The 24519-nt window shown below is 41.7% G+C and overlaps 5 protein-coding genes across 6 annotated transcripts in view; 1 reads left to right on the forward strand and 4 right to left on the reverse strand.

The window, feature by feature from the left end:
- wdhd1 (WD repeat and HMG-box DNA binding protein 1) overlaps positions 1-475 on the reverse strand; it is a 37033-nt gene extending 36558 nt beyond the window's left edge. Inside the window, 1 exon segment of the mRNA XM_042087068.1 lies at positions 378-475. The gene's annotated coding sequence lies outside the window, so the exon portion shown is untranslated.
- Positions 476-3006: 2531 nt separating this feature from the next.
- On the reverse strand, positions 3007-5093 carry socs4 (suppressor of cytokine signaling 4). Its single transcript, XM_042087248.1, has 2 exons — positions 4844-5093; positions 3007-4295 (listed from the first exon to the last, which is right to left on the reverse strand). The coding sequence occupies exon 2, from the start codon at positions 4285-4287 to the stop codon at positions 3106-3108; it is 1182 nt and encodes a 393-aa protein (XP_041943182.1). The 5' UTR covers positions 4288-4295; positions 4844-5093; the 3' UTR covers positions 3007-3105.
- A 5986-nt stretch (positions 5094-11079) lies between these two features.
- Positions 11080-12923, reverse strand: coq6 (coenzyme Q6 monooxygenase). Its single transcript, XM_042087184.1, has one exon. The coding sequence runs from the start codon at positions 12781-12783 to the stop codon at positions 11338-11340; it is 1446 nt and encodes a 481-aa protein (XP_041943118.1). The 5' UTR covers positions 12784-12923; the 3' UTR covers positions 11080-11337.
- Positions 12924-12971: 48 nt separating this feature from the next.
- On the forward strand, positions 12972-16772 carry gnpnat1 (glucosamine-phosphate N-acetyltransferase 1). 2 transcript variants are annotated; one of them, XM_042087351.1, is made up of 6 exons: positions 12972-13125; positions 14270-14445; positions 14708-14770; positions 14941-15068; positions 15201-15262; positions 15693-16772. In XM_042087351.1, exons 2-6 carry the CDS (start codon positions 14292-14294, stop codon positions 15838-15840), a joined length of 555 nt encoding a protein of 184 aa, XP_041943285.1. In that variant the 5' UTR covers positions 12972-13125; positions 14270-14291; the 3' UTR covers positions 15841-16772. The 2 variants fall into 2 exon arrangements, with proteins under 2 accessions (XP_041943285.1, XP_041943295.1); XM_042087361.1 differs by having other exon boundaries at positions 12982-13121.
- Positions 16773-18281: 1509 nt separating this feature from the next.
- On the reverse strand, positions 18282-24210 carry styx (serine/threonine/tyrosine interacting protein). Its single transcript, XM_042087339.1, has 11 exons — positions 23989-24210; positions 23413-23445; positions 23155-23208; positions 22965-23062; positions 22430-22490; positions 22290-22326; positions 22126-22165; positions 21981-22031; positions 20754-20826; positions 19900-19993; positions 18282-18910 (listed from the first exon to the last, which is right to left on the reverse strand). The coding sequence occupies exons 1-11, from the start codon at positions 24046-24048 to the stop codon at positions 18837-18839; spliced, it is 675 nt and encodes a 224-aa protein (XP_041943273.1). The 5' UTR covers positions 24049-24210; the 3' UTR covers positions 18282-18836.
- Between the last annotated feature and the right edge of the window lie 309 nt (positions 24211-24519).

Genomic DNA, 24519 nt, shown 5'->3' on the forward strand with positions numbered 1-24519 from the left:
ATGGTGTTAGCTATATCGACCAGCTACTACGAACTTGACGTTAACATTAGTTCGACCACAATAGCGTCATGTCAATCGAATAATAATCTCTCTCCAACGACCAAATAAAGTTTGCTCCCAGACAGAAGTGTATTAATGGCATAATATAACTAGCTAACTATCTGCCAAGTTAGTGACGATAGCAAAATCACATTTCAGGCTTTGGGAAATGCCAACAATATCTCACGTTAAAGTAAGAACGTGTCGATAAGTTCACATAGTTTGTACTCACACTTGCAGAGTAAACAAAAGTATTTCAGGCCTACAATTACTACTCGTCTGTTGTCGTCATGTGGTATAAAAAAAACGAATTCTTGAAATTTTCTGGCTGTACTTACAGGGTTGGCGGCAATTCTGAAAGTCCAACTTTTGTTGAATTCATCTCCCGCGCTGTAAGCAGTGACGTTACCGGATAGGAGGAATCCTTTGCTCTGATTGGTGGAAATGCCATAGAGGTTGTACTTGTACCGCCCATAAATGTGTCACTGTGGCCCTGGTGCCAGAGCCCGTCTCTGCTGGTGCATATTAACTAGCAACGGGAAAATGATACAATGTTGCAGGCGAAATTAAACAAAACATAACACAAGTGTACACAGCGTAGGCCTATAAAAGCAGCCAGTCTCAGTGTGACTGCGACCTTTCTGTATTAAAACAATACACATCGCTCGGGGGTCAGTTCTAAATAGATTCTCTTCTCCTTACTCTAATATTCTATTCCTAGGTTTCCCTTCCCGTATTCCATGACAGACACTGTTCCGTCTATTTGGTGGTTGAACAGAGAGAGAAGCACGGCTCTATTTGTAATCTGATATGGGAGCAAACAGTCCTGTTTTGAATATCACTGCAAAGAAATCTAATAGTACCATCCTCAGTGCACAGCCTGTCTGCAGTCCAGAGATGCAGCTAATGCAGTTACAGCTGGCGTAGACAACGGAAGTAAATTGCCTTCTCGTTGGATGTATAATAACAAATAACATCAGTGTCTAGATCTATTCCTCTCATCGCAATATGCGACGATTCTAGGCCAGATCTAACAATGATCTGACATGGATCCAGTATAGAAGTCTGTGTTCCCTTGCGTAGATTTTCACACCACACCACCAGTATCAGACAAACCTGAAATAAAGCTGCATGATAATCAATTTATCACAAGACACATGAATATTTAATTGATATGTTTTTATGCAGATCGATTATTATGACTGCTGTTACACTTTGAAGCATGGCTCACTGAGTAGAAATAAGTCACTGTTTCAAACCAATATTATGTCGACCTTTTTTTTTAAAAAATAAAATGCTTGAAGTCAGACCAGGAAGCCGATGAGAGCTGATGATAGCACTGATTATAAAAGTCTGCTCATTCAAAGGACTGCATTATCCAATGAGTATGATGAAATCATGGCGATGAGCTGAACTTGACTTCCTGCCCAGTCTTCTCCGTCCATGCTGAACCTAACAACGTCTCTCTATAGCAGCTCTAGAGTTCATGTGGGCAGCTAATTGTATCTCTTCCAATAGCTCTTTAAATAGGATGCGTACTGTTTTGACATAACACATTAATGGAAAGTCCATGATGTACAACAAAATGTGTTTATATGGCAAGACTCATGACTTTAAAACTGAGCTGAACAGCATTTATTGGATGCATTTATATGGGCACAATCTCAGTGGATAATACAATGTTCTCTCTAATATGTCCAGTGCTATTGCGAGATCACAGTGTTAAATCCACCTCTATGGAAGCAGCTGTACTGGAGAGAGCGGGGAGGGGGCAAACATAAAACGCAGGGAGCTCTTTTCCAAAACCATTTTTTGAAAACATTAATAAGTCATGTTATTTAATTGTGTATTTCAGGTGATATCAATAAAAGTGCCATTTTGTTGTTTTGATCGAGTAGAGATAAACCAAATAAAATAGCAATAACCCGGCCGTGGCCTACTGGTTCGCGCTTCATACTTGTAACTGGAAGGTTGCCGGTTTGAACCCAGTAGGAACAGCTGAAGTGCCCTTGAGCAAGGCACCTAACCCCTCACTGCTCCCCGAGTGCCGCTCTTGCAGGCAGCTCACTGCGCCGGGATTAGTGTGTGCTTCACCTCACTGTGTGTTCACTGTGTGCTGAGTGTGTTTCACTAATTCACGGATTGGGATAAATGCAGAGACCAAATTTCCCTCACGGGATCAAAAGAGTATATACTCATACTTATAACCCAAACACAGTTCCAGTGAAATTATTTGGAAAACAAAATTGTAAAAAAATATTAATGAAAATGCATTAAAATGGTGGACATAGCGTTTTACAAAAGCTCTTCTTATACTCTGGAAATAATCAGAGGATACTGTATATGCATATGGTGTCAAACGTTTACATGGAAAAAGAGTTAACAGCCCATATTTGAAAATTCCAAATCATAATTGAACTTCAGTGAAAGCACTGGGAAATCTTTTAAGATTTTACAAAAAAATCAACATGAACCCCTTAAATAGCCCTTCAGTATCATTCACGGCAATGGCCCATCTTAATCATTTGTTAGTACCGCCATCTAGTGGAATGTTGCCATGCTACACCTTCCATACATCTCGGATGAATAAACAGTATTGAGATGCATAGTGTGAAATGTTTTGTGTGTAGAATAAGCAAGTAATTATATGTTTAGGAAATATTGGTATAGTAAATAGAAGCTAAATCACTTGAGATTTGTGCTTATTTGAAAGCATACCCATTTGCAAATACATGCTGGATAGCATGTCAGAAACAGTCTGTAATGATCAGATGCTTGTATTTGACCAAAACTGGTGTGTCATCTGTAAATCCTATAAAACTCAAAATGGATCTGAAATTTTGGCCCATTTAGTAGGAACAAATATTTGTAACATTCATAAAAAGACACAGTGAATAGTGCCTCATCACAAAACCCTTGGATAGCATGTCAAAACACACTGTGTGTACATTCTGATGTCTGTCTGTCTCTCTCTTTCTTTCTCTCTTTCTCTCATTTTTCAACATCCATTTTTCACATATCCTTATAAACAGAAAAAAAACCCCTTGAGTCTCGTGTCCTAGCACCTTAAATGGCACAGGCTCCCTGGCACTTGAAGTGGTACTGCCTGAGGTAGTCTCTGAGGGCGCAGGGCAGTGGCAGGGCCTCGATGCCCTGATAGGTAGTGCGGCTGCACACCACGGCCCGGCACAGGTGCTGCAGTGAGAAGGGGAAGGTCCGGGGCAGTGGGCGCGACAGCAGGGGCTCGAAGAAGAGGCAGGTGGCCGGGTCACTGTAGTGCCGGAGCAGGCCCGTGACGCTGGAGTCCTGGTACATGCACGGGTCGCGTCCGTCGAAGCTGAAGCGCTTGCCGCTCTGCTCGATGCGCGCGTGCAGCGAGCGGCTGTAGCGGCGGAAGCTGACCGAGAAGAGGAACTCGTCCTGGGCCGAGTCGCGCAGCAGGAAGGTGCCCTCCGGCTGGCCCTCCAGGAGCTCCTCGGCCTGGAAGCGGTCCAGCACTCCCCAGTAGCACGGGCTGTTGTTGATCTGGAGCAGGTCCGGCACCAGGATGTAGTCGGTGTGGGAGCAGCAGTCGTCTGAGTCCTCGCCGGCGCGGCAGGACGGGTCCCAGTCGTCCAGGCTGTGGGTCCTCTGGGAGGAGCACTGCGAGGACATCTCCTCCCAGGAGATCAGAGCTGGGGGGGAGGAGGGGTCGGTGAGCGAGGAGGCTTTGCGCTCGGCGGACGACCCCAGTGCAAGCCTGTCGTGGGCCCCGTGCTTCTTTATGAGGTGCCAGCACTGGGCCAGCTCAGACTTAGGGGAAAAGGGGCACTTGTCTTCCATGAGCTCGGACACGTGGATCTTCCGCTTGGACCACAGCAGCACGGAGAAGGGCCGCGCGGCGCCAGGCGCGTGGTGGTGGTGGTGATGGTGGTGGTGGTGGTGGTGTGTGCGGAGAGGGAGACACTGACCCATGGCGTCCTGGAATTTCTGTCGCAGGGATCGCCGCGACAACACCTTTCTGCAGGGCACGTCCAGGTCGCCATCGGCCAGGAGCGAGCAGCTGCACTTCCTCTCCCTGCGCCGCCGAGAGCAGGACGCCGAGCGCGCTCCCTGGTCTTCGGGGCCCTCGTCCTCGTCTCCCCAGACGCGGCTCTCGGCCCGCGAGGCTCTGGAACGCTTCTTGCTGCTCCACACGTAGCTGTCTGCACTCCAGCTGCGCACGTTCTTGGGCCGGGTGTCAGAATTTCGGGATTTCTTTTCAGACATTCCTGCCTCTTTAGGTTGTGTGATAGAAAGACAAAAATTTGCATTTTCTTGAATATATATATATATATATATATATTATGTATTAGATGTATTTGATGAAGTACATGATTACTGGTTATGCCTGTGAATCAACCATCTGACTAAGGCAGAGATGAGAAGGATCCCCTTACAAATTGCATTCCAAAATTAATAATTTAATCATTTGGAACCATTTTTAATAACACACTCAAGGTCATCTACATATAACAATGCAATGAAGTAGACAGCTAAAATACAGGACTTGAAGGGACTCACTGATATCAGAGACATGCCTGGACATGCAAGCATTGAGGCTACAACATGAAGAATGCAAGCATTGAGGCTACAACATGAAGAAATGGGATGAGCATATCAATGAGGATTTATGCATATTGTCATCATCAAGAATTTCTTCATTAATTTTAAACAATGCTCTCTAAACACATGAGCCCAAACTATATTCTGACATCACTGTATCATTTGTAAAAGTATTGAAACTTCTTCATAAACTACATTTTCGAATAGGCTAATTACTCACCTCTCAGACGATGCAATACTTGAATTTGGCTGTAAAAGGTTTAATGTACGTGGTACAGTCCTACGGGTGTAAGGATGTTGTGTCCGTTATCTCCGATAGTCCCAGACTGAAGTGAGACGCGCTTCTCTGCCTCCTCTTTATAGACTTCTCTCGTACCAGTCCCACAGAGAATTGAGCGTCTCCTCTGCATCCAGGATGTAGTCCAGTAATTTCAGGGGGCAGGCCATCCACCTCAGCAAACGGAAGGACCCGTCTGTACTCCCACAACAGTAACGAAGACCTTCAGAAGCAATGAAGACCTTCAGAATTGGGCGGGGGGGGGGGGGGGTATTAATTGACGACATTAGGAGTTCAGCATTTTGAAGGACTTGATGTGTCTGCTAGTGTATTGAGATAAATCACAAGCCCACACAGGCGTGGATAAGCCTTTCCATTCTTCTTATTCTTAATTTATTAAAGCCTAGTAATTCCCATGGCGATTGGTGGAGTCATCAATCACCCTTCGCCCCGAATGTAATTAGTCCATAATAATAGACTCTTCTGTTTAGCCGGACAAGCTCGTCGGAAAGGAAACGGACTAAGCTTTTAGATAGCATTGAGCGCTTGATTTATTGATTCCTTGATCGATACGGCTCTTCCTTCGTTGTGTCTGCATCCGGCGATTTCTGTGTCGCTCAACACAGAATAAAGACGTTCTGACACGGGACCTTCTTCAGACCCATATGTCGTTGTCAGCCACCTCCTTAAAAATCCAGTGTCAAATGTCAAGGAAAAAAAAGATTGTGGATGCTTCGCATCCGGCAGGCTAAAAGGATTACAGCCCAAAATCCAATAACTCGTTTACACATAGTCATTAAAGGTTGATGTCATGTCCATTTTTTTTACAAACGAGTAACGACTGGCCTGTTTGAATCCCTTGACAACTTGTTCACTGTGCTCTAATATATTATTCATCATTGAAGAACTATTTTACATTTATGAAACTGAAGAGGTGGTGGGTGAGATAGAGAGGGCAATTTTATAGCTGAGATCATTCTAAGGTGACACACCTCTTTCTCTGAACATGTTATTAAATATTCAGTAAGTGACTCTTGTCCAAATAAGTCTATGACTATGCCTGCCACCTGTCACCAATGACAAGCTGTCCAATGTGTTAGCCTACTCTTATCATGAAAATTATTATGTTGATTCCCTGAAAATGTTTTTTTGTGTACATTCTATTAGATTAAGTCTCTCTCTCGGCCTGCATACAAACTGTTTTCCCACGACCTTGGACAGAGGTCACCACCACCAGATTACCATTATCCCATATAAATTAGATGTGTGTTTGCAGTTGGGATGCTAATGGCACCTTGACACCGCAGTGACTCAATAGAGAATATCTTTCATTTAGTCATGTTGAAATGTCCTTAATATGTATTTGATGACTGAGTTTTATTTGATTGTGCGTTTGTGTCTGAATTCTTCAATGATCATTGGTTAGCTACCATTACTTACAGATAACTGAGAAATGCGAGTAATCTTCAATCAGTAATTAGCCCCATTGTATCCAAATATGTAATTCATTTTAAAGGAAAACTGAAAGGAATGTAAATAAGTATTTTACTGAACAATACCAATGTGGGTACCCATCTGTCAGTAATAACCTGGTTCAAAAAGTGCATATAAGGTGTGTATGTGACAGATGTATGGTCATTGGACAAATATTTGTGTAAAAGTAATGACCAAAGCTACCACATTTGTTGTATAAGTACATCCCTGTTGCTCCACTGTACAGTAAAGATCAGGTGATCAGTAAAGCACCTCATGTGTCACTCAAGAAATGCTACTTTTAGTGGAATACACAACCGAATAAGGGTTGCTCACTCTTTCTTCCTTTCCAAGGAACAGTCATGTTAATGTTCTGTGTGATGTGATATCGCCCATTCAGGAAGTGGGCAGAAACAAATTGTGCCCATTACCGTGGCACAGCTCCTCACGACAGCACAGGGACCAAGCCTGGGGTAGAGAGGTCTCAGATATGCCTGATATTACTGCTCCATCGATCTGACCAGCAGTAGAGCGGCACGGGGCACCATGAATATTTGATAACATGCTGTGTATCCAGTTCGGAAACACAAAAAGGCCTCCCATGTTCCTCTGCTGCTTTATGAGCACTTCCCCTCCAAAACTGGCATCGGGCCGACATTTACACACCTCCCTCTAGGGCAGTTAATCAGACATCAAACAACTCGCAAAGATGGCAAAGATGTGTGCAGACATGACATCCTGGCCAACTATACAGCACCTGCATGCACAGCTGAAATACTGCCTTCCTGTGTTTCCTACCGTACAGCATGGCACCAGCATGTGCAGCTGAAAAACAGACATTGTGTCTTTTGGACAGTACGGTGCCTGCTGACAGCACAGCCGCCTCTTGCTGTGTGTTGTTTGCTGTGCTCCAGCTTCCGCCTGATAAGATCATGGTGCTGCTGTCATTAGCGCAGCTCGTCCGCTCCTGGAACTGCTGGTGAGGAGGAGATGAAAGGATGGTGAGGTGTCCCTCTCTCTCTCTCTCTCTCTCTCTCTCTCTCCCTCTCTCCCTGAGTTATGCAGAAAGCCTAATCTAATCATGAGGGAAGTCTCTGGCTCCAGTGATCTGTTCTATACACGCTCCCTCTCTCTTTACCTCTCTCTCCCTCCCTCTTTCCTTCTCTCTCTCTCTATCCCTCATTCTCTCTCTCTATCTCTGTATTGATCTGTATCTGTGGGCAGGGGTAACACAACAGCTGGAGCCATAGCGAGTGTGTGGTAGCTCTGGGCAGAGGTGCGCTGCAGGCCTGTAGTGTGTCTGGCTTTCTTTTTTTTAAATCTCAAGACTGACTGCAGGCTTCTGGTTCGGTGAATGCATCCATTCACATATTCAAGATGTACAGTATACGTCAGTTAAAAATTATGCTGAAAGTTTAAGAGTGACAAAACACGTTGTAGGTGCAGTTAATAAGATGTCATGGCATGATAACCGACTGAACAAACAGAGACCAAATAGTTAAAACACAACAAATGGTATTTCCTTGAATAAAATACTTCCATAATGTTGTCCCCAAAGTCAACGTGTAAAAACAGGGTGCATTTCATACTTCAAGTCCCAACATGCCCATGGCTTAGCAGGCAGGCCATATCTCCCAGATTTGTATCATCACTGCATCAATGCATGATCCCTGCTGGAGTCATGTGAACCAGTAGATCAGCTTTCTGCCATTTGTATGGCCACTGACTCCCCGTTTCCCGTATGTACCATTCAATACCTGCTGCATCTCACTTTCCCTTTTCAGAGACTGCAGGGGAGGATGTGAATGGTCTCTCTAACATCAGGAACAGTTCATTCCCTGGGCTGGAGCTACACATATGCGCTAGGCGCTATATTAAACAGTAAATGTTGGATTTTACTGTATTACATAGACCCTATGTTAAACACTAAATAGTTTTTACTTTTTGATTTTATAGTATTAAATAGGCTCTATGTTAAACAGTAAAAAGATGATGATTTATAAGCATGCATGCATACATAATTATATGCTTAAATAAATACGCATACAAACACACACACACACACACACAGTACAGTGCACAGTGCATGTTTCATATTATATTCCACAAGCTGTAAGCAGTTTGAGTAATTAACATAACATAGAGTGCCATTTGAAACTGTAATCTGATGCATAATGTCAGTAATCGTATGTGCGTCGTTAATCCTTTATCATTCCTGGACAGGCCGCACTTCAGTTGAACTGGCGGGATACAGGCTTGTCTGTTATCTCTGCAACATCACAAGTCCAAACATAATGGTCCACTCCTAAAAAATACTGATTAAAAATAGATAATAAATACCACAACGTCAAACAATTATGCAAATTGACCGGCATTGGACTTTGATTACTGCCAGTGAGCACTGGTATGCTTTGAAGCGGGAATCAGTTTGGACCAGCTCCACAAAAGTGCATGTATGACATATTCTCTAAGTCTCCCCCTACCACTTAATGACTCAAAGCTGTCAATATGTGGAAAAAAGGGGCCTGTCTGGTTTTTCCATCTCTGACATCCTGAAAAGGCTTTTTGTGCAGGCTCACGCCCTGGTGCCTGCTGTTCCTGACATGCCCTGCATTTAGCCTGAAATCACTGGGAAGGACTAGCGTGCTGTGTGTATTTGTCTTAATGTGGGGCTAAACAAGAGGGGAGGAAATCAATATGAGAGACATAGAGGTTCCAGTAACTGTGTGCCTGTATGCAGCCAGCATTAGCATGCTTCTTTACAACAGTGATCAACATGCAGCTGTGATACTACCAGCCAGGAGACCAAAAATAAAAAATCTGTACAACCTCGCAAATTAAACTTTGAGGTGCCACAAAATTAATTGCATTTTCAATCCTTTCTTTCAGTCATACCAAGAAAAGCACAGAAATGCAAATAGAAAGCCAGCCATGCAGGGGTACCGCTAATGAAAGCAACTATGGGATATTACACTGCAGATCAGCTGGTGTTTATATACAACATGAGAAATCGCCCTCCCCTCCCTTTGGGACATAGCTTCAACAGAAGAGGTGTGCAAACACTCACTTCAACAGAGAAGAAGAACACCAGGGATCCTGGAACACCCTCGTAGATGGCCATTCTATCCACATGGGTAAATTGTGCTCCAAAAATCCATACTCTGTGATTCCTGGGGACTAATGACAAGGCGTAATTAAGAATTTAAAAAGTGATTAATGAGAGAAAAAACAAAAAGCAATTCATTCGCTAAAAGGATTTTCCTGTTTTTATTTTATTTTATTTATTTTTAGGCTGTGTCTCATATCAGCATTACTGTTTAACACAGAACAAAAACAAGTGAGTTTACGATAAAAAAAAACAACTCTTAGATAAATATAGTGTTAATCAATATGATTCTTTATTAATCCTAACAACAGACAGAAAAAAAAACAGCAAGTTTGTAATTGAAAATCCTGATCAAAGTCCAGCCTCACTGAACAACAGGATTTGACAGCAGACATGATTTGACTTGTGATCACCACTCTGACTGTCCTCTTACAGGTACCGTCAGATGTCCAATAAACAAAGGCCATCTTCTACCTCAACATCATCCATCATCGTTCCAATGTTTGGCTTTACAACATCTGGCATGTGAACCCCCAGCTCTCTAATGGCTCTCTTGGGTTACTGTAGCTATTGTCTCCGCCCAATGACTATGGACCATCAATCTGACTGGGGCCTCATGGTCGATCTATCCCTAATTATGGATTGAAGCTGAGCCATAGCGTAATTACCATTAGATTCTTACAGTATCAGATGTTGTTGAGGAGTCAAGTGACATGACCTAAACTTGATGACCTAAAGGATTTCTGCATAGAGTATGCATGATATGGACTTGAAAGGTTGAGACAGTTTTTTTCCTCATCTACATACCAGACCTTTCTATAGACAATGACGAAACTAAATTTATTATTTTATTATGTTCATGGAATTATTACCATGGCTATGCAACTGATTTGATGGAACTGTCTCCAAACCTGTGCTTTTCAGGCAAAACAATAAAAACGCAAACCTTACACTTACAGTGAAAAGTGGTGTGGGATATTTTGGACCAGTAAGCAGCCATTCACTCAGGTTCCCAGAATCTGAATGAAGACTCACAAACATTGCTAAACACTGTAACTTATCAATAGGCCACTTCCCATCAAAGGCCACTTCCCATCCATACAAAATAGCAAACGACTGCAGTTATACGGCAGTTTTTCTAAAGTACAACACAGTTTCATGTCCAAAATACTGCATTAATGCATATGGACTGCAAGGAATATACAGTACATCAAAAGTCCTTAGTGATAATCAGATCTATGATTGTCTTTACTCTCTTCCTGTAAATGGATGTACACTGGGGCCTTAGTCATTAAACTGGTTAAAATAGATAATTCAACATATGAGCTAGTGATTTTGTTTTACATTACCTATTAAATGAGCATTAAATAAACAGCAACTGTTCAGATAAATTACAAATTGGCAGACCCAATACCTTTTTAGCTCCACAAAATAAATGTCTGTTTTCTTTCTCTTACTGATAAACACCACCTAATGAAGAAAACATTTCCTAATAGATAGTACCTTACACAGGAGATTTTATTATTTATTATTTTTATAATTTATAATAATTCAAACAATTGTTTATTACATTGAAATGATCAGTACTTTTTTCTTGTTACAACATATTCACATAGCAAGGTTTTGTGTAAGGACATGTCATACCAAAACATATAACATCTGGTATTGTATGAAGAATCACCAAACTCAAATATCACACAAGTGACTGGAAAAAACTTGACATGAAGAGAAGTTTTCTACTGAAAATGAAACCGTAATGTCAATGTCAGTATAAAAATGTGTATTAGTATACATTCTTACACTTTGGGCAGTGCAATAGACATGTCGTATTCCTGGGATAGTATACTGGGATAGAAAGTTATCTGCTGGCATAGGCCATAATCTGCTCTTTCAAGAGAGGTAAGGAGTTAGTAGCCTGTAGACCAAACATTCGCAACAGCACAACGGGGACATTGTTGACTGAATATAGCCTTTTTAATAGATCAATTGCAGTCATCATAGGCAGATTGTGTCGTTGTCGGTCTGTTTCATACTCCAGCAAGTGCTGCATATCTCCCACGTCTTTTCCGTCGAAAGCTGCTTGACTGAGGATTTGTGTTAGACAGGCCACGTCCCCAAAACCAAGATTGGCACCTTGACCAGCCAATGGGTGTACGCGGTGTGCGGCGTCTCCCACCAGGGCCGTACGGTGGCGGATGTATTCAGAGGCGTGGCCCAGGCCCAATGGGAACATGACACGGCTCTTAGGGCTTACACCTGCCACGCTCGGGGGCAACTGCCGCGTGGAGCCCTCGGAGGGCATCAGAACTGAAAGAGCAGTCCTGAACATGGACCCCGCCGTCTCAGTCAGCTCTGTGTGGTTGTCATTGTTCCAAAATGCAGAGTTGATGGCGTCTACGAAGCTCTCTTCGTCCTGCGCTAGAAGATCTTCTGCATGCTGATGGCTGGTGGACCAGACCAGGGAACTCTCAGTGTTGGAAAGGGGAAGCAAAGCTATAGGTCCGGTTGGCAAGAACCTCTGCCAAGCAACATTGTTTTCTGTTGGCTCTGACAGTTGAAGTACGGCCACAACTGCAGACTGATCATAATTCCACTTTACTTTAGGGATCCCAGCCTCTCGGCACACCATGGAGTTTGGTCCATCAGCCCCGATTAGAAGCTTCGTTTGCAGAACCTCTCCACTGGCCAGTGAGACCTGCACCCAGGGGTTGGAGTCAGCCATTTGATAACACTTTGGCCAATTATACTTTACCACCTTGGTTTTGTATCTCACATCAACATTATTTGTCAGGGTCTGCAGCTGTTTAGTAAGGGCAGCCACAATTATGTCATTCTCCACAATGTAAGCCATCTCTTCTTGCAAGTTCTCCTTCTCAAATGTGATGAGGGCATCTGAGCATGCATCCCAAACCTGCATTCTCTGATAGGGCTTGCATCTCATGTTCATGACATGATCCCATGCCCCAAGACCACTGAGGAGTGTGGCTGAACCAGGACTGATTGAGCTGACTCTTGTGCTGTAAGTCTCAGGAGGCTTATCCATCTCTTTCTTGTGGCCCGCCTCAAGCAGGAGAATCTTTTTCCCTTCCAAATTTGCATCCATACCTAGGGAGCAGGCCATTGCAGTTCCCACCATTCCTCCTCCTGATATGATTATATCATAAACCTCTTCCCTAGCGCTGCTTGATTCTAGTCTCCGTGATAGGGTCATTCCTGCTAGTCTTTTAACATTGAATTGAGTTGTTGTGGCTCCACAGCATTGCCACGACACGTTTAGTGCCTTGGACTTAATCAAGTTGAACATTGTAACGTTACCACACGTAACTCGTCCAGCTATATTTACGTTTAAAGTTGAACTAACGTTATAGCCACTCCTGTAACACCTGTACCCTTTAGCCTCCTTCGATATCTACCTCGCTGCCTGCTAGCGTGAGGCTAACGTCAACACATATCCACAGGAGAAATGTTTGACGTCATTGAACCGCGCCCTGTCTCCTAGTCTGTGTGCCACGTCATTACTGTGCAGGCAGGCAGTGGGAGGGAGAAATGTGTCACGTTGAAATACTTTTCTGTCTTTGGGGTTTGGTTGGGTACTCATTCATTTAAGAAGGCTTCTGCCGACGTCTCAAACTTTCGTTTTCTGTGAGTAAGTAAAGTCCCTCTAAATACTTTTTGAAACAACTCTTATTGCTGCATAATCTAGAAGATGTTAGCTGTTCAGTTAGCCAGCTAGCAAATAACTATTTTCCTTGTTGGATTTCGTTGCCATGGGCTTGATCCAGCACTGTTCCTGATGGTTTCAGTCAGTCATTCGCTGTTGTGTGACGCTAGGGTACATTGTTTGATTGAAATTAATACAGTGAGATTATTAAAACCGCCATGGCCAGTATGATTACAGTCTATGTTACTAATGTTCTCTAGTTATCCTGTGTCTGTCACTCAAGGGAAGGGTAAACAAAAATCTGTGTATATCACGGATGTATCTCGTTTTCACATCAGTGTCAAGTATGATTTAAGACATTAAAACTGTTTTAAGTTCATTCTCTTGACGATGAAAATATTACCTTTTCTAACAAATATTTGGTGTGACATAAGCTAGGTTTTACAGGAAGTTTTTTTTTAACTAAAGTTAACGTTGCTGTCTGTGATAGCGAAACAGAACAAATGATTTATTAGTCTAGCAGAGAGGATGTTTGAAGGAATATCTTTCTTTGATTTGATTACCACAACAAGTAAAACGGATTGTTGTCTAGTTACTAAAATTAACTACTTACATAGTAGGTTTGTATGTATGAATCAGTGTATGAATGAAAGCAGTCTTTATTCTGTAGTTTGACAGGTGCCAAATTCCATATCCTGGTTAGCAGGAAACCATAAAAAAAAAATCAGTTACGCACACAGAAGTGTTTGTAAAGAAGACTGAGTGAGCACATTAAATTAAATTGCCTCACTTAAAAAGATAAGCTTAATAATTTATGATTGATGCCTTAAAGTATGAAATTACCATTTCTGTTCCTGGAAATGTAATCCTCAAAGCCTCTAAATGTAGTATTCCAACAATTATTAACCTTCTTGCTAAAGGTACAACACATATTTGCTTTATCAAAATGCACAGGGGGCAATGAACTACCAACTAGCTAGTTCTAACTTTCCAGATGTTGAATAGACATTATTCAGGCTAAATGATCAGTCAGGAGGAGTAATGTGGATGTAGTCTTCAAGCTCTTACAGGAGGACGTTATTTGCTTGCTTAGCTCCTTGTGCTAATGACTCCGTTGTACTATGTGCAGGTGGCTTTGTGTGTGCCCCCCAATGTTGCTGGACGAGACACCCCTATTCGAACCCTCCCTTCTGGAGGAACTGGACTGGGCGGCCAGTGCTGTGTCCTTCTCTCCCCCCATCACCCCCACTCAGCCTGGGGAGGGTCTGGTCCTACGGCCCCTCTGCACAGCTGATTTTAACAGAGGTACAATTTGCACTGCCCCTTCCAGCTCTGTAAAAGTTACTTGGTCAACTACACACAGATCTTATTTGTTGACATCTTTTTTACAATTAACAATAATGGCACTGAACAGAAGTCATAGACATATCATTATCACAAATCTGTGGTAAAAGCAATGTTCATGGCTCTATTCTTTATGAATTGTGGTTGTCAAGTAGTGGTTGAGTCAAAGTGAAGATGCTCTCCCCAAAATGTGACATGACATTTATAGTTTTGTATGTTTCAGGATACTACAAAGTGTTATCTGAGCTCACAGTGGCAGGAGAGGTGACCCCTGAGCAGTTTATCAGTAAGTTTTTTTTTTTTTGTGGTCATAATATTCTGTACGATAATGCATACTGTGAATATGTGGTGCAGACGTAAACCTCACAATATTTAATTATATGTAAGCAATCTACTACTGTGAATTTGTTCTGTGTTGTAGTTTTGTGTAAGTTGCTGTGATTTGACAAATTACAGAGAACTTTGAGCACATGAAAATGTCTGGCGATTATTACGTCGTAGTGGTAGAGGACACACAAGTCGGACAAATTGTTGCCACGGCAACTTTGATCATAGAACACAAATTCATCCACAGCTGTGCAAAGGTACCCCATGCTTCCATCTGTATCCATTGAAGTAGTCGTTATTTATTTTTTGTTTTGATGTATTGAAAGGACATGTCCTGAATACCTTGTGAAGTGAGCTATCTCTTCACATATGTGTCTGTGTGTTGTCAGAGAGGACGAGTTGAGGAGGTGGTTGTAAGCAGCACGTGTCGAGGAAAACAGCTAGGCAAACTGTAAGTTCTGTATCGCTAAGAACATTATGAAGCCCACAACACAGAACTCACATAGCGCGAGGCTGTGTGTCTGTAGTTCCTTAAGAGGGTGTGACTTCAAACCCATTTAGACTGTATAAAGCTTAAATGTGGTTGTGTACTTGGAAGATGGCAGGCAACGTAATTTACTTGGAGGGAAAAAGCTACTAATACATTACGTTAACATCTATCAGAATAAATTGATGAGCATAAACCTCATCTACAGATTTATGTGTCTGAAAAAGAAAGGATTTTAAAGATGTTTGTGGGCACTTTGCCATCTCTCTCATTTAAACGTACTATTTGCAAGCCGCAGCCTTCAATTTCTCTTTACTGTGAAAAGTAATGCTTTAACTTCACTTGTGGCACCGCGTTCAAAATCATTTTTCTTTTTTTTTTTAATTTATTGCAGGTTAGTGTCGACCCTCACCCTCCTCAGTAAGAAACTGCAGTGCTACAAAATAACACTGGAATGTGCCAAAACCAATGTGGAGTTTTACAAGAAGTTTGGCTACTCTGTTTCTGAGGAGTCTTACATGCAATGTCGCTTCTTCGACTGAACTCTGAAGTCATCACTGTGGAGAATCAGCTTTGTGTGTGTGTGTGTGTGTGTGTGTGTGTGTGTGTGTGGCACGGCGCGGTCCCCTGAAAGCCCCCCCTTCATCATGCCCCATAATGCACTGGGGGAACTAGCCTACCTTGGCCATGAGAGTGTGTCTACCTACCCTCATCATCCTCATCCTCAGGGTTCAGGACCTGGTGAAAGAAGGCATTTCTGCCATAGCAGGAAAATCGTGAAGTGGACACTCACTGGCATGCATGCGTAGGCAGCCGTGTATTTAATGTCTTGAAATTGGGCCAAAAGTCAATCCGTAAATGCAAAGACAAACAGAAATACTATCAGTCTGCATGTGGGTTGGTATTCACTCATGCACAACAATGTGGATAGACTTGTTTGGGACAGTTTACGTTTGAATGAAAACAGATAAGGCCCTACTGTTAATTGCCTCGAATGTAATTTATGTCATGAACATTTTGTAACTTTTCTCAGTTGAAGTATCCAAAGATTTTTGCAATTGAAACAGATATCTTAATATATATTGAAACAAAAAAAAAATCAAGTTTTGTTTTTTCTCCTTACTTTTATATTTTGTTCTCGGATTTGTGGCATAAGGTGTTGTAATGGATGAGACCAGATGAGTTGATCACTGGTCTAAATGTGTTTCTTATTGAACCTCTGGTTGAACATCTATCAAATAGATATTATTCTGAGCAATGGATTTTTTGTTTCCTTTTAAAAACTATTTTATTAGGAAAAAAACATGGGGTGTAAAAGAGCTATAATTTATTAACATGGTGAGAGGTATTTGGGATTGTTATGGTAATGGAGACAGAAAGCTCAAATAAGATGAGCATGTCAACATGTTATGGAAGAAGCACTTGAAGGATTTTATTTTGATGTCCAGGTGTTATTAAAGTCTTATTTATTCAACTTAAGCAGTTTCTCTATTTATTTTTTTTACTGAGGCTAAACAATGTATAGTATCCAGTCATTAGTTGCTGTGCATAACACAAATTAAGCAGAGCAGTAAATTGTTTCTTAAATGATTGTCTTTTATACTTCAACAATTGAAATGCTACAGGTTATGACCATGTCTGTATTTCAGTATAAGTATATATACACTCCTGTGATCCTGTGAGGGAAATGTGGTCTCTGCATTTATCCCAATCCCTGAATTAGTGAAATACACTCGGCACACAGTGAGGTGAAGCACACACTAATCCCGACACAGTGAAGCTGCTACAGCGGTGCTCGGGGAGCAGTGAGGGGTTAGGTGCCTTGCTCAAGGGCACTTCAGTTGTTCCTACTGGTCGGGGTTTGAACCGGTAACCCTCCGGTCACAAGTCTGAAGCGCTAACCAGTAGGCCACGGCTGTCTATGGCTTCATGACATAATAGAACTGTCCAGTCACCTTGTCCTGTGTCGGTGTGTGTGGTGAATACCAAGTATCTTGCATAACTTTTTGCCAGAGACATGTTCACTAGCGTTACTTAATAGCGTACAACAGGGGCCCCTGGGGGCGCAGCAGTTGAAACCACCTGTCGCTGTTGCGCATGTAAAAAGATCATAGGGAAGAGAGAAGAGACACGACTGGAACGAGCTTACCCTGGGGCTCGAAATAAAAATCAGAGGTGAACGAAGGTTAACTCCCCTGAAAAGGTCACTGTCCACTGCCTGGGGTTCCACTCTTCCCAAGTGCTATGCTGGCGTGATGACCCTTTAAATACCAGCAGTTGTCCTTTCACCCCTCACTAGCCTCGTGTCTGCGTTGAAATAAATGTTGGTGGAAAAGAAGTGTAAGCACCCAGGGGCAGATGCACAGAGGAAGCGCAATAACCACCTTGTCAGTCCGCAGACAGCGCACTGTGCCTTCCCATAATGCGTAGCATTTACTAAGCTTTCACTTCAGGGGAACAGTGCTAGTGAATACCCTCCAACCTTACTTTGCAACTCAAAGTGCACTATAAGGGTATGAGCAACAGGGCAAAGCTACTTTTCTGTGTAGCAGGAATTAGAAAATCATATTTGACCATGTGACCAGTCAACAAGTATAACAGTAGGGCCCAATATGAGAGTAGCAATGTACCTGCCATGACAGTGAAACACACAAGTTTTGAATAACTTAGATAAAGCTCTGCAAATGCTAAACCAGTGTCTCAAGCTAGGTAGCACCGATTTTTTCCGTACCGACAGTACTCAGTGTCCTCAACAGAGATCTATGTGAAATGGCTATGTGAAAACTCCTTTAAGCAATAATCTTTGAGATGAATGTATGCATAAATGGAAAAAAAAATATTACATAGAAAAGTAACTAACAGCAGCACAGTGCCACTAACTACACCCATCATCACATAAAAAATTTAAATGGATGTCAAAACTAGTTGCCTATAAAAACATATCGCAATAGGCAGCATTGTGTTGCTATAAATAAGACAAAAGCAATGAGTTAGCCATTTGTTTTTTTTTGTTTGTTTAATTGAGCAGTGGGTTAAATCCTGGGAAGCGCGTTTCCTCTTTAGCGGAGCTTCAGCTCCCACAGAGACGCCTCCTCAAAGCCCTAAAGTGCCCAGTCTCACCGGGCAGGCCTAAGACCGCCCCGCCCCACCCACCCACGCACCCACCCACCCCTTACAAAGGCAGCGGCTGACTTTACCTTCCCTTTTGCCAACCTGCCCCAGACCTGCTAAATGACAAGAATTCAAGTATCAAAAGTGCATTATTGCAATACCGTCCCGCTGCAAATGCAATATGCCTTAAATACTATAAAACTGCAAAAAACCTCATCAGTGCATATACAGCTGCAGGAAGAAAAACAAAAACAAAAACAAAAAAAATGATCAAAGTAAGCCCAACCCCCTCAGCTTCATGGGTCCCCTTGACCCCAATTCCCACCCCTTAGAAAAGTTCAAATATTTACATTTTTAATCTCAATAAAAATGTAACAAAAAAGAAACTAACAAAACAAAACAAAAACTAATGAACACTCATTAAAGCTTATCCATTCTGTGCAGCCGTCACTTGCATACTCCCAAAGTCATCATCCTCCTCGAGTGACCTTTTCAAACTTCCTGTGAGAGAGAAGCAGAAAGGTATGGCTTTACAGAACAGAAGACACACAAAACAAGAGCACCAATGACAACGGGGGAAAACATTAGCCTGGGTCCGCCCGGCTACGTACTTCTGTTCAATTTCATTTTCCTTCAGTACTCTTTGCCCAAGAGCAGCGTAGCGGAATATAGTCAAGAGTATGGTTTTCGAGGCTAGGAAAACATAGCATGAGAGAGGTCAGACAGGCAAAGAAACGTGCCTGTGTGTTGCCATCAGCTGAGCTATGTGAATTAAGAGAATGCTTGTGAACAGCTGTGAGTTTGAACCCTGAGGTTGTTTGTTTGTTTAATTTAAGGCCATTTCCACAACTACGGCTATTTAATGGCCAGAGCACTGTGTGTTATAGAAACATAAATATGTTTTTTAAAATCTATGCTAGTAAGATATTCTAAAACCTTCAAAGGTGGGACCTTACTAAAAACATCAGCCCCCGAGGCTGTCTAAGGTAGCTTTGCCGAAAACCATATGGCAAGGAACCTCACCTGTTAGTACACCAGTTTCCAGCTTGGTCATATCTGACATATTACATTACATTACATTAGATTACATTTGGCTGATGCATTTTTAACCAAAGTGACTAACAACATGGTAAACAGTTTAAGTTTTAAAGCAATTCTCTCAACAATTTTAGGGCAATTTAAAAAAGGTAGAGTACAGTAAGAATAAGTGCATCAGTGAGTGCTGTTTTTAAACAGTTGAGTGTCAGTTCAAGACAGGTGGTAAGTGCTTGTAAGTAGTGCTAGAGGAGATGTTCTCTGAAGACATATACCAAGTGGGTGTCAATCCACCCACATGCAGCTTTTTTTAAATTAATTTGTATACAGCATTTGCATTCTGGACTTGAAATGAAAGCCCAGAATTGGTCTGAAACAGTTAGATGGAAACCTAGTTTCCAGACAAAGCAGATGGAGCCAGCAGTTAGCACAGCTAAACTACACAGCGGCCTCACCTGGCATGCCAGCCTGGATAGAAAAAGGCCGCCCCAGCTGGACAGGAGACATCATCTTAATGGTCAGCCTGGCTAGGTAGATCGCTTCGTATTCCTAGTATATGGAAAAGATTAAAAGTTAAGGGAAATCAATAATCACTAATCTTATGTTGTTGCAATGTTACGGACATGACATAGAATTATTATACAGTGGGTTGCATAAGTTTACACCCCCATGCTAAAGTTGACTAAAAAGAGGAATAAAAAATAATCTTTTGGAAATTGATCTTAATGCCTTAATTAAAAAAAAAAAAAAAATCCAACCTTTAAGGACACCAATTTTCTTTGTGAATGAATAATGTATCGTAAATAAATAAATGTTCTTCGTTAAAATACAGGGGGCACATCATCACATACCTAGAGATTGGCATCATTTCAGTTAGCCTAATAGCTGGTTTGATTTGCATTGAGAGATGATCTTATGGCCCGTGCCAATTTCTAGGTATAGTGAAGGGTATGTGATGATGTGGGGCTATTTTAATTCCAAAGGCCAAGGGAACTTTATCAGGGTGCATAGTATCCTGGATCCATGAAATAACGGGCCTTTAAAAATAAAAATCTGGGGGGTGTATACTTATGCCCCCTGTATTTTAATGAGGAACATTTATTAATTTACGACACATTATTCATTTACAAAGACAATTGGTGTCCTTAAAGGTTGGATTTTTCCCATTTTTTTAAATTAAGGCATTAAGATCAATTTCCAAAAGATGACATTGTTATTCCTCTTTTTAGTCAACTTTAGCATGGGGGTGTAAACTTTCGCAACCCACTGTATATGTGGTGGTGGTTAGGAGTTTTTTTCAGGCCCATACCTGTAGCTGATGCACGAAGCCCATATTGGGATTAATGCAGAACCTTCTCTCCTGCACGTGGCTAAATGCAACCCTGTTTGACAAAGTACAGGACACACCCTTATGTTGATATCCTTTCAAAATTAGGTATCACAAAAGCCATGTTGTTCTAAGTTTAGTCAGTTAGTTGCGGATCTGATTCATAGTGGCACTAAAACACGGAATAAAGAACTCTGGCTGGGTTCCACTGACCGTAGGAAACAAATCTGGAGTTACTCAGGCTGCTCTGAACATTGTAGTAATATAGAATCACTTTAAGTCCAAACCAACTTTATTTTCTGTACCTTCTGTGTGATTGTTTCTGAATGATACATCTATGCATCTTACACAAATAGATGTTTCAGGGGCCTTGTAGGGATGAAATGGGAAGAACAACCAAAGTGTGGGTATTGAGGCCATTCTGATTTTTTTTCCAATATAATGTAACAACAAGCCTTAAAGGAGAGCTTTGGCTATTTTCAAGGACTATGTTGTTCGAGGGGGGGTGGGGGGGGGATACAGAGACATAATATTATGTCTATGGGGCTACATAGCTTGAGTTATCCTGCTAGTAGCTAGCAAAGCCAGGCGGCAACAGAGCTACAGTATGCTATGAGGGCAGATTTTAGACTGTGTCTGTGCCTCTTAACAGACAAATCTTGTCATAACAAGTGCTGTGCAATGTGAACAGGACCCTTACTAGGAGTATGGGCTACAAAGTATGCTCATCAGGGCACTGTTTCTTTTAATTCACACTAATGAATTTCAAACTATGGGACTTAATGTAAGTGACCGACAAAGTTCTCTCTCTAGCATGAAGTTTTCTCAATAAAAGCGTTTTGTGACATGAAGCACAGTCTATGGGAACTAACTCTAACCATTGAAGATGAATTATCATTATGAAGAACTAATCTGATGAGCTAAATATAACCGCAAAAGCTTTTCAGTCGCGATATCCCCCATAGTTATCGTGTGGCATGTGGGAGTATGGTGGCGGCGACTCAATGTCTTATCTGTGGTGTTGAATTAGCTAAATGATTTTGCCTAGTTATTAAATTAGCTTTAGTTAGACTTAAGACTGTGCACTTTGCTTGTCATTGAAATTAAGGCCCAACATATTTATGTCTAACTGGCTGGTATTTTTCTTTCACATAAGAGACTGATTATTTAGCAAATACATTCTCAACTATTCACTACTGAAAAACATACCTGTATTTAACGCCAAACGTTTCCATAAGGTAGGCAATAACTAAGGCAGCACTAAAAGAAAAACAAGATACAATTCCACTGACATTAATCTCAAGTCACATGACTGGAATTACCCAATTAAATTAAGTCTTATGGCGGGACATACCTTCTTGAAATCCCTGCATTCCCATGAACGAGGAGCTTTCCTGTGAAGCAAAAGTAACGTACATTTATATAGTTTATTCAGAGGAATGTAAACCTATCAAGAAAAATGGACGCGGACAACTACTGTTCCACTTAACCACCCACTGTTCCACTTAAAAATATTACCTCCAGCCTCTAAACATCCATCAATAAATTCTTTTGTCTGGGGAGAGCAGAGAAAGATATTTGAGCAAACATTTTTAGCGGAACTTGATCCAACCACTTAAACACAACCCTATGTCTACTATGCTGTCACTCAAACTTACCGATGGGAAATACCTAATAATGTTCTCCACAGGACTGTCGGCTATATCTAAAACGAGGTATCTGGTAACAAACAAACAAAACAAAATCACACACACAAAAACAAACATGTTACACTAATCCTTTTCATATTGTCCTGGTTAAAGGTGCAGTCTGTATTTCTAGTTAAAGTTAGTTGACGTTTGAGTGCAACAGCCAATCAAGTTACACCCCTCCTCTCTCTTTCTCCTGAAGCAACATGATTGGCTGGATTAGCGTACAGGACTGAATACAGAAAGACTGTGAACTATACGGTACACAGTACGGAGATCTGTGATGAGACATCTTCATAATTTGACAAAAATTATATTGGCTTAGAATCACAGACTACTGTCCTTTAAGGTCCCTTTGCGTTTATTTTCATGTTCCTTAGCAGACACTTTTGTCCAAAGTGACTTACAACAACAACAACAATAAACACTGGCATTCAAAATTACTAGTATAACGTAAAATAAATAAAATATATATATATTTATAATAACTTCTGTCATGCAATACCTAAATTTTAGTGGGAAGTTTGGCTTGATGAAGTTGGCCTCAATGTCTTGTCTCACGCATACAATGTGCGTTATTCCATGCTTCTCCAGTACAGAAAGCTGAAACAGCAGAAGGCATAATTACGTCGGGTCTATATGAAGCGTGACCAATCAACAACTGTGGGCGTGGCCCGGACGGGGACGGAACCTACTTTGCTTTTCATGGCGGCTGAGTACGGACCTAAAAACAGGCCTGGGAGAATTTCCTTGGGGAAAATGAGAGGACAGAGATGGTTAATACGTCAATGCCGTGGGTTTGAATAGATCAACTCTGTGTTGCATTACATTGCATTTTGCATGTCGTGGCAATTTCACTCTCACTGTATGGAAGTTCAATGCTCCATTGTTAGTTCTCGGATAGCCCATCTATTGCATTTTAAAAGTTCAAGCTGAGGTGATTCGTTGCGTACCTGCATATCTCGTCTCATCGGATAGGCCCAGTCCTACGAAACAGATTGAATAAAGATTAAAAACATGCAAAAGATATCAAGAGTCATATCATGACTGTGCATTCTGAATTGCAGCGTCACTTCATGACTGGCAATGGGCTGCCTAAACCTTCAGTGAAGTAGCCTATTCTGAGTTAACAAAGTACTCGTTTAAAGCTATTTAACATTGAAGACAAGTAATCAAATTCGAGAATTGCAATTAACAACAATGCACCTCTGCTAGTCAGATATTGTCTACTTACAGACGTTATTACCCTGTGGGTATATAGCCCTTTCACCAAGCAACTATGTGTGGTTCAACAGATAAACAGCTAGGCTTGCCAAAGTGTCACTGCGGTTAGATGACAGTATGATAGACGACGAGTTTTTCTAGGCTTTCTTTTCTGGGCTTTGAGTTAATTCAAAATGCATATTCATTTATTTATGATTACAATAAAGATCTTGCTATTTCTCGACCCATGTTAGCAATCTTGCTTAGATAACTGGCTGGCTGTCCGGCTAGGTAGCTATTTTGATGTTTGTTAGCATCATAGCTACCAATTGATCCTCCTTGGACGCAGGCAGTGAGGGGAATTCTAGCTTATTCCCCTCGTCCATGTTGTTATACTGTGGGACGTCCAACGCAGTCAACGTTGATGCTGTCACGATCGTTGGATATTATTTTAAAATACAACTAACTGAAAAAAATCAGGAGTTTGTTTTGGAGCTCCGCATGCATGTCCGCCATGCTTCTTCTAACCCAGTGAGTCACGTGACAGTTAGGGAACGTCGTGAAATTCTAAATTCTTAAACGATCCAAACAACCGGCTCCAGTCCTCTCTGAGACGAGCGGATCCTCACCCAGTTTATGGTAATTTCTCAGTAAGGTACCTGAATCTTCAAAATTGTACTTTAACTTAACCATTGTTTCCCTGCATGTAGCATAATTTAAAAGATATTTCTAAGAAGCACCTCTTGACATCGACAAACTGAAGATACATAGAAAAGGCCTAGCCTATACGAACCTTTCCTTTTGAAGGAACAGGCTATAGCCTAACAACATAGATATATAGAAAAGGCCTAGCCTAT

This window comes from Alosa sapidissima, chromosome 1 (genome assembly GCF_018492685.1).
Source record: "Alosa sapidissima isolate fAloSap1 chromosome 1, fAloSap1.pri, whole genome shotgun sequence".
In the NCBI taxonomy this organism is placed as follows: Eukaryota; Metazoa; Chordata; class Actinopteri; order Clupeiformes; family Clupeidae; genus Alosa; species Alosa sapidissima.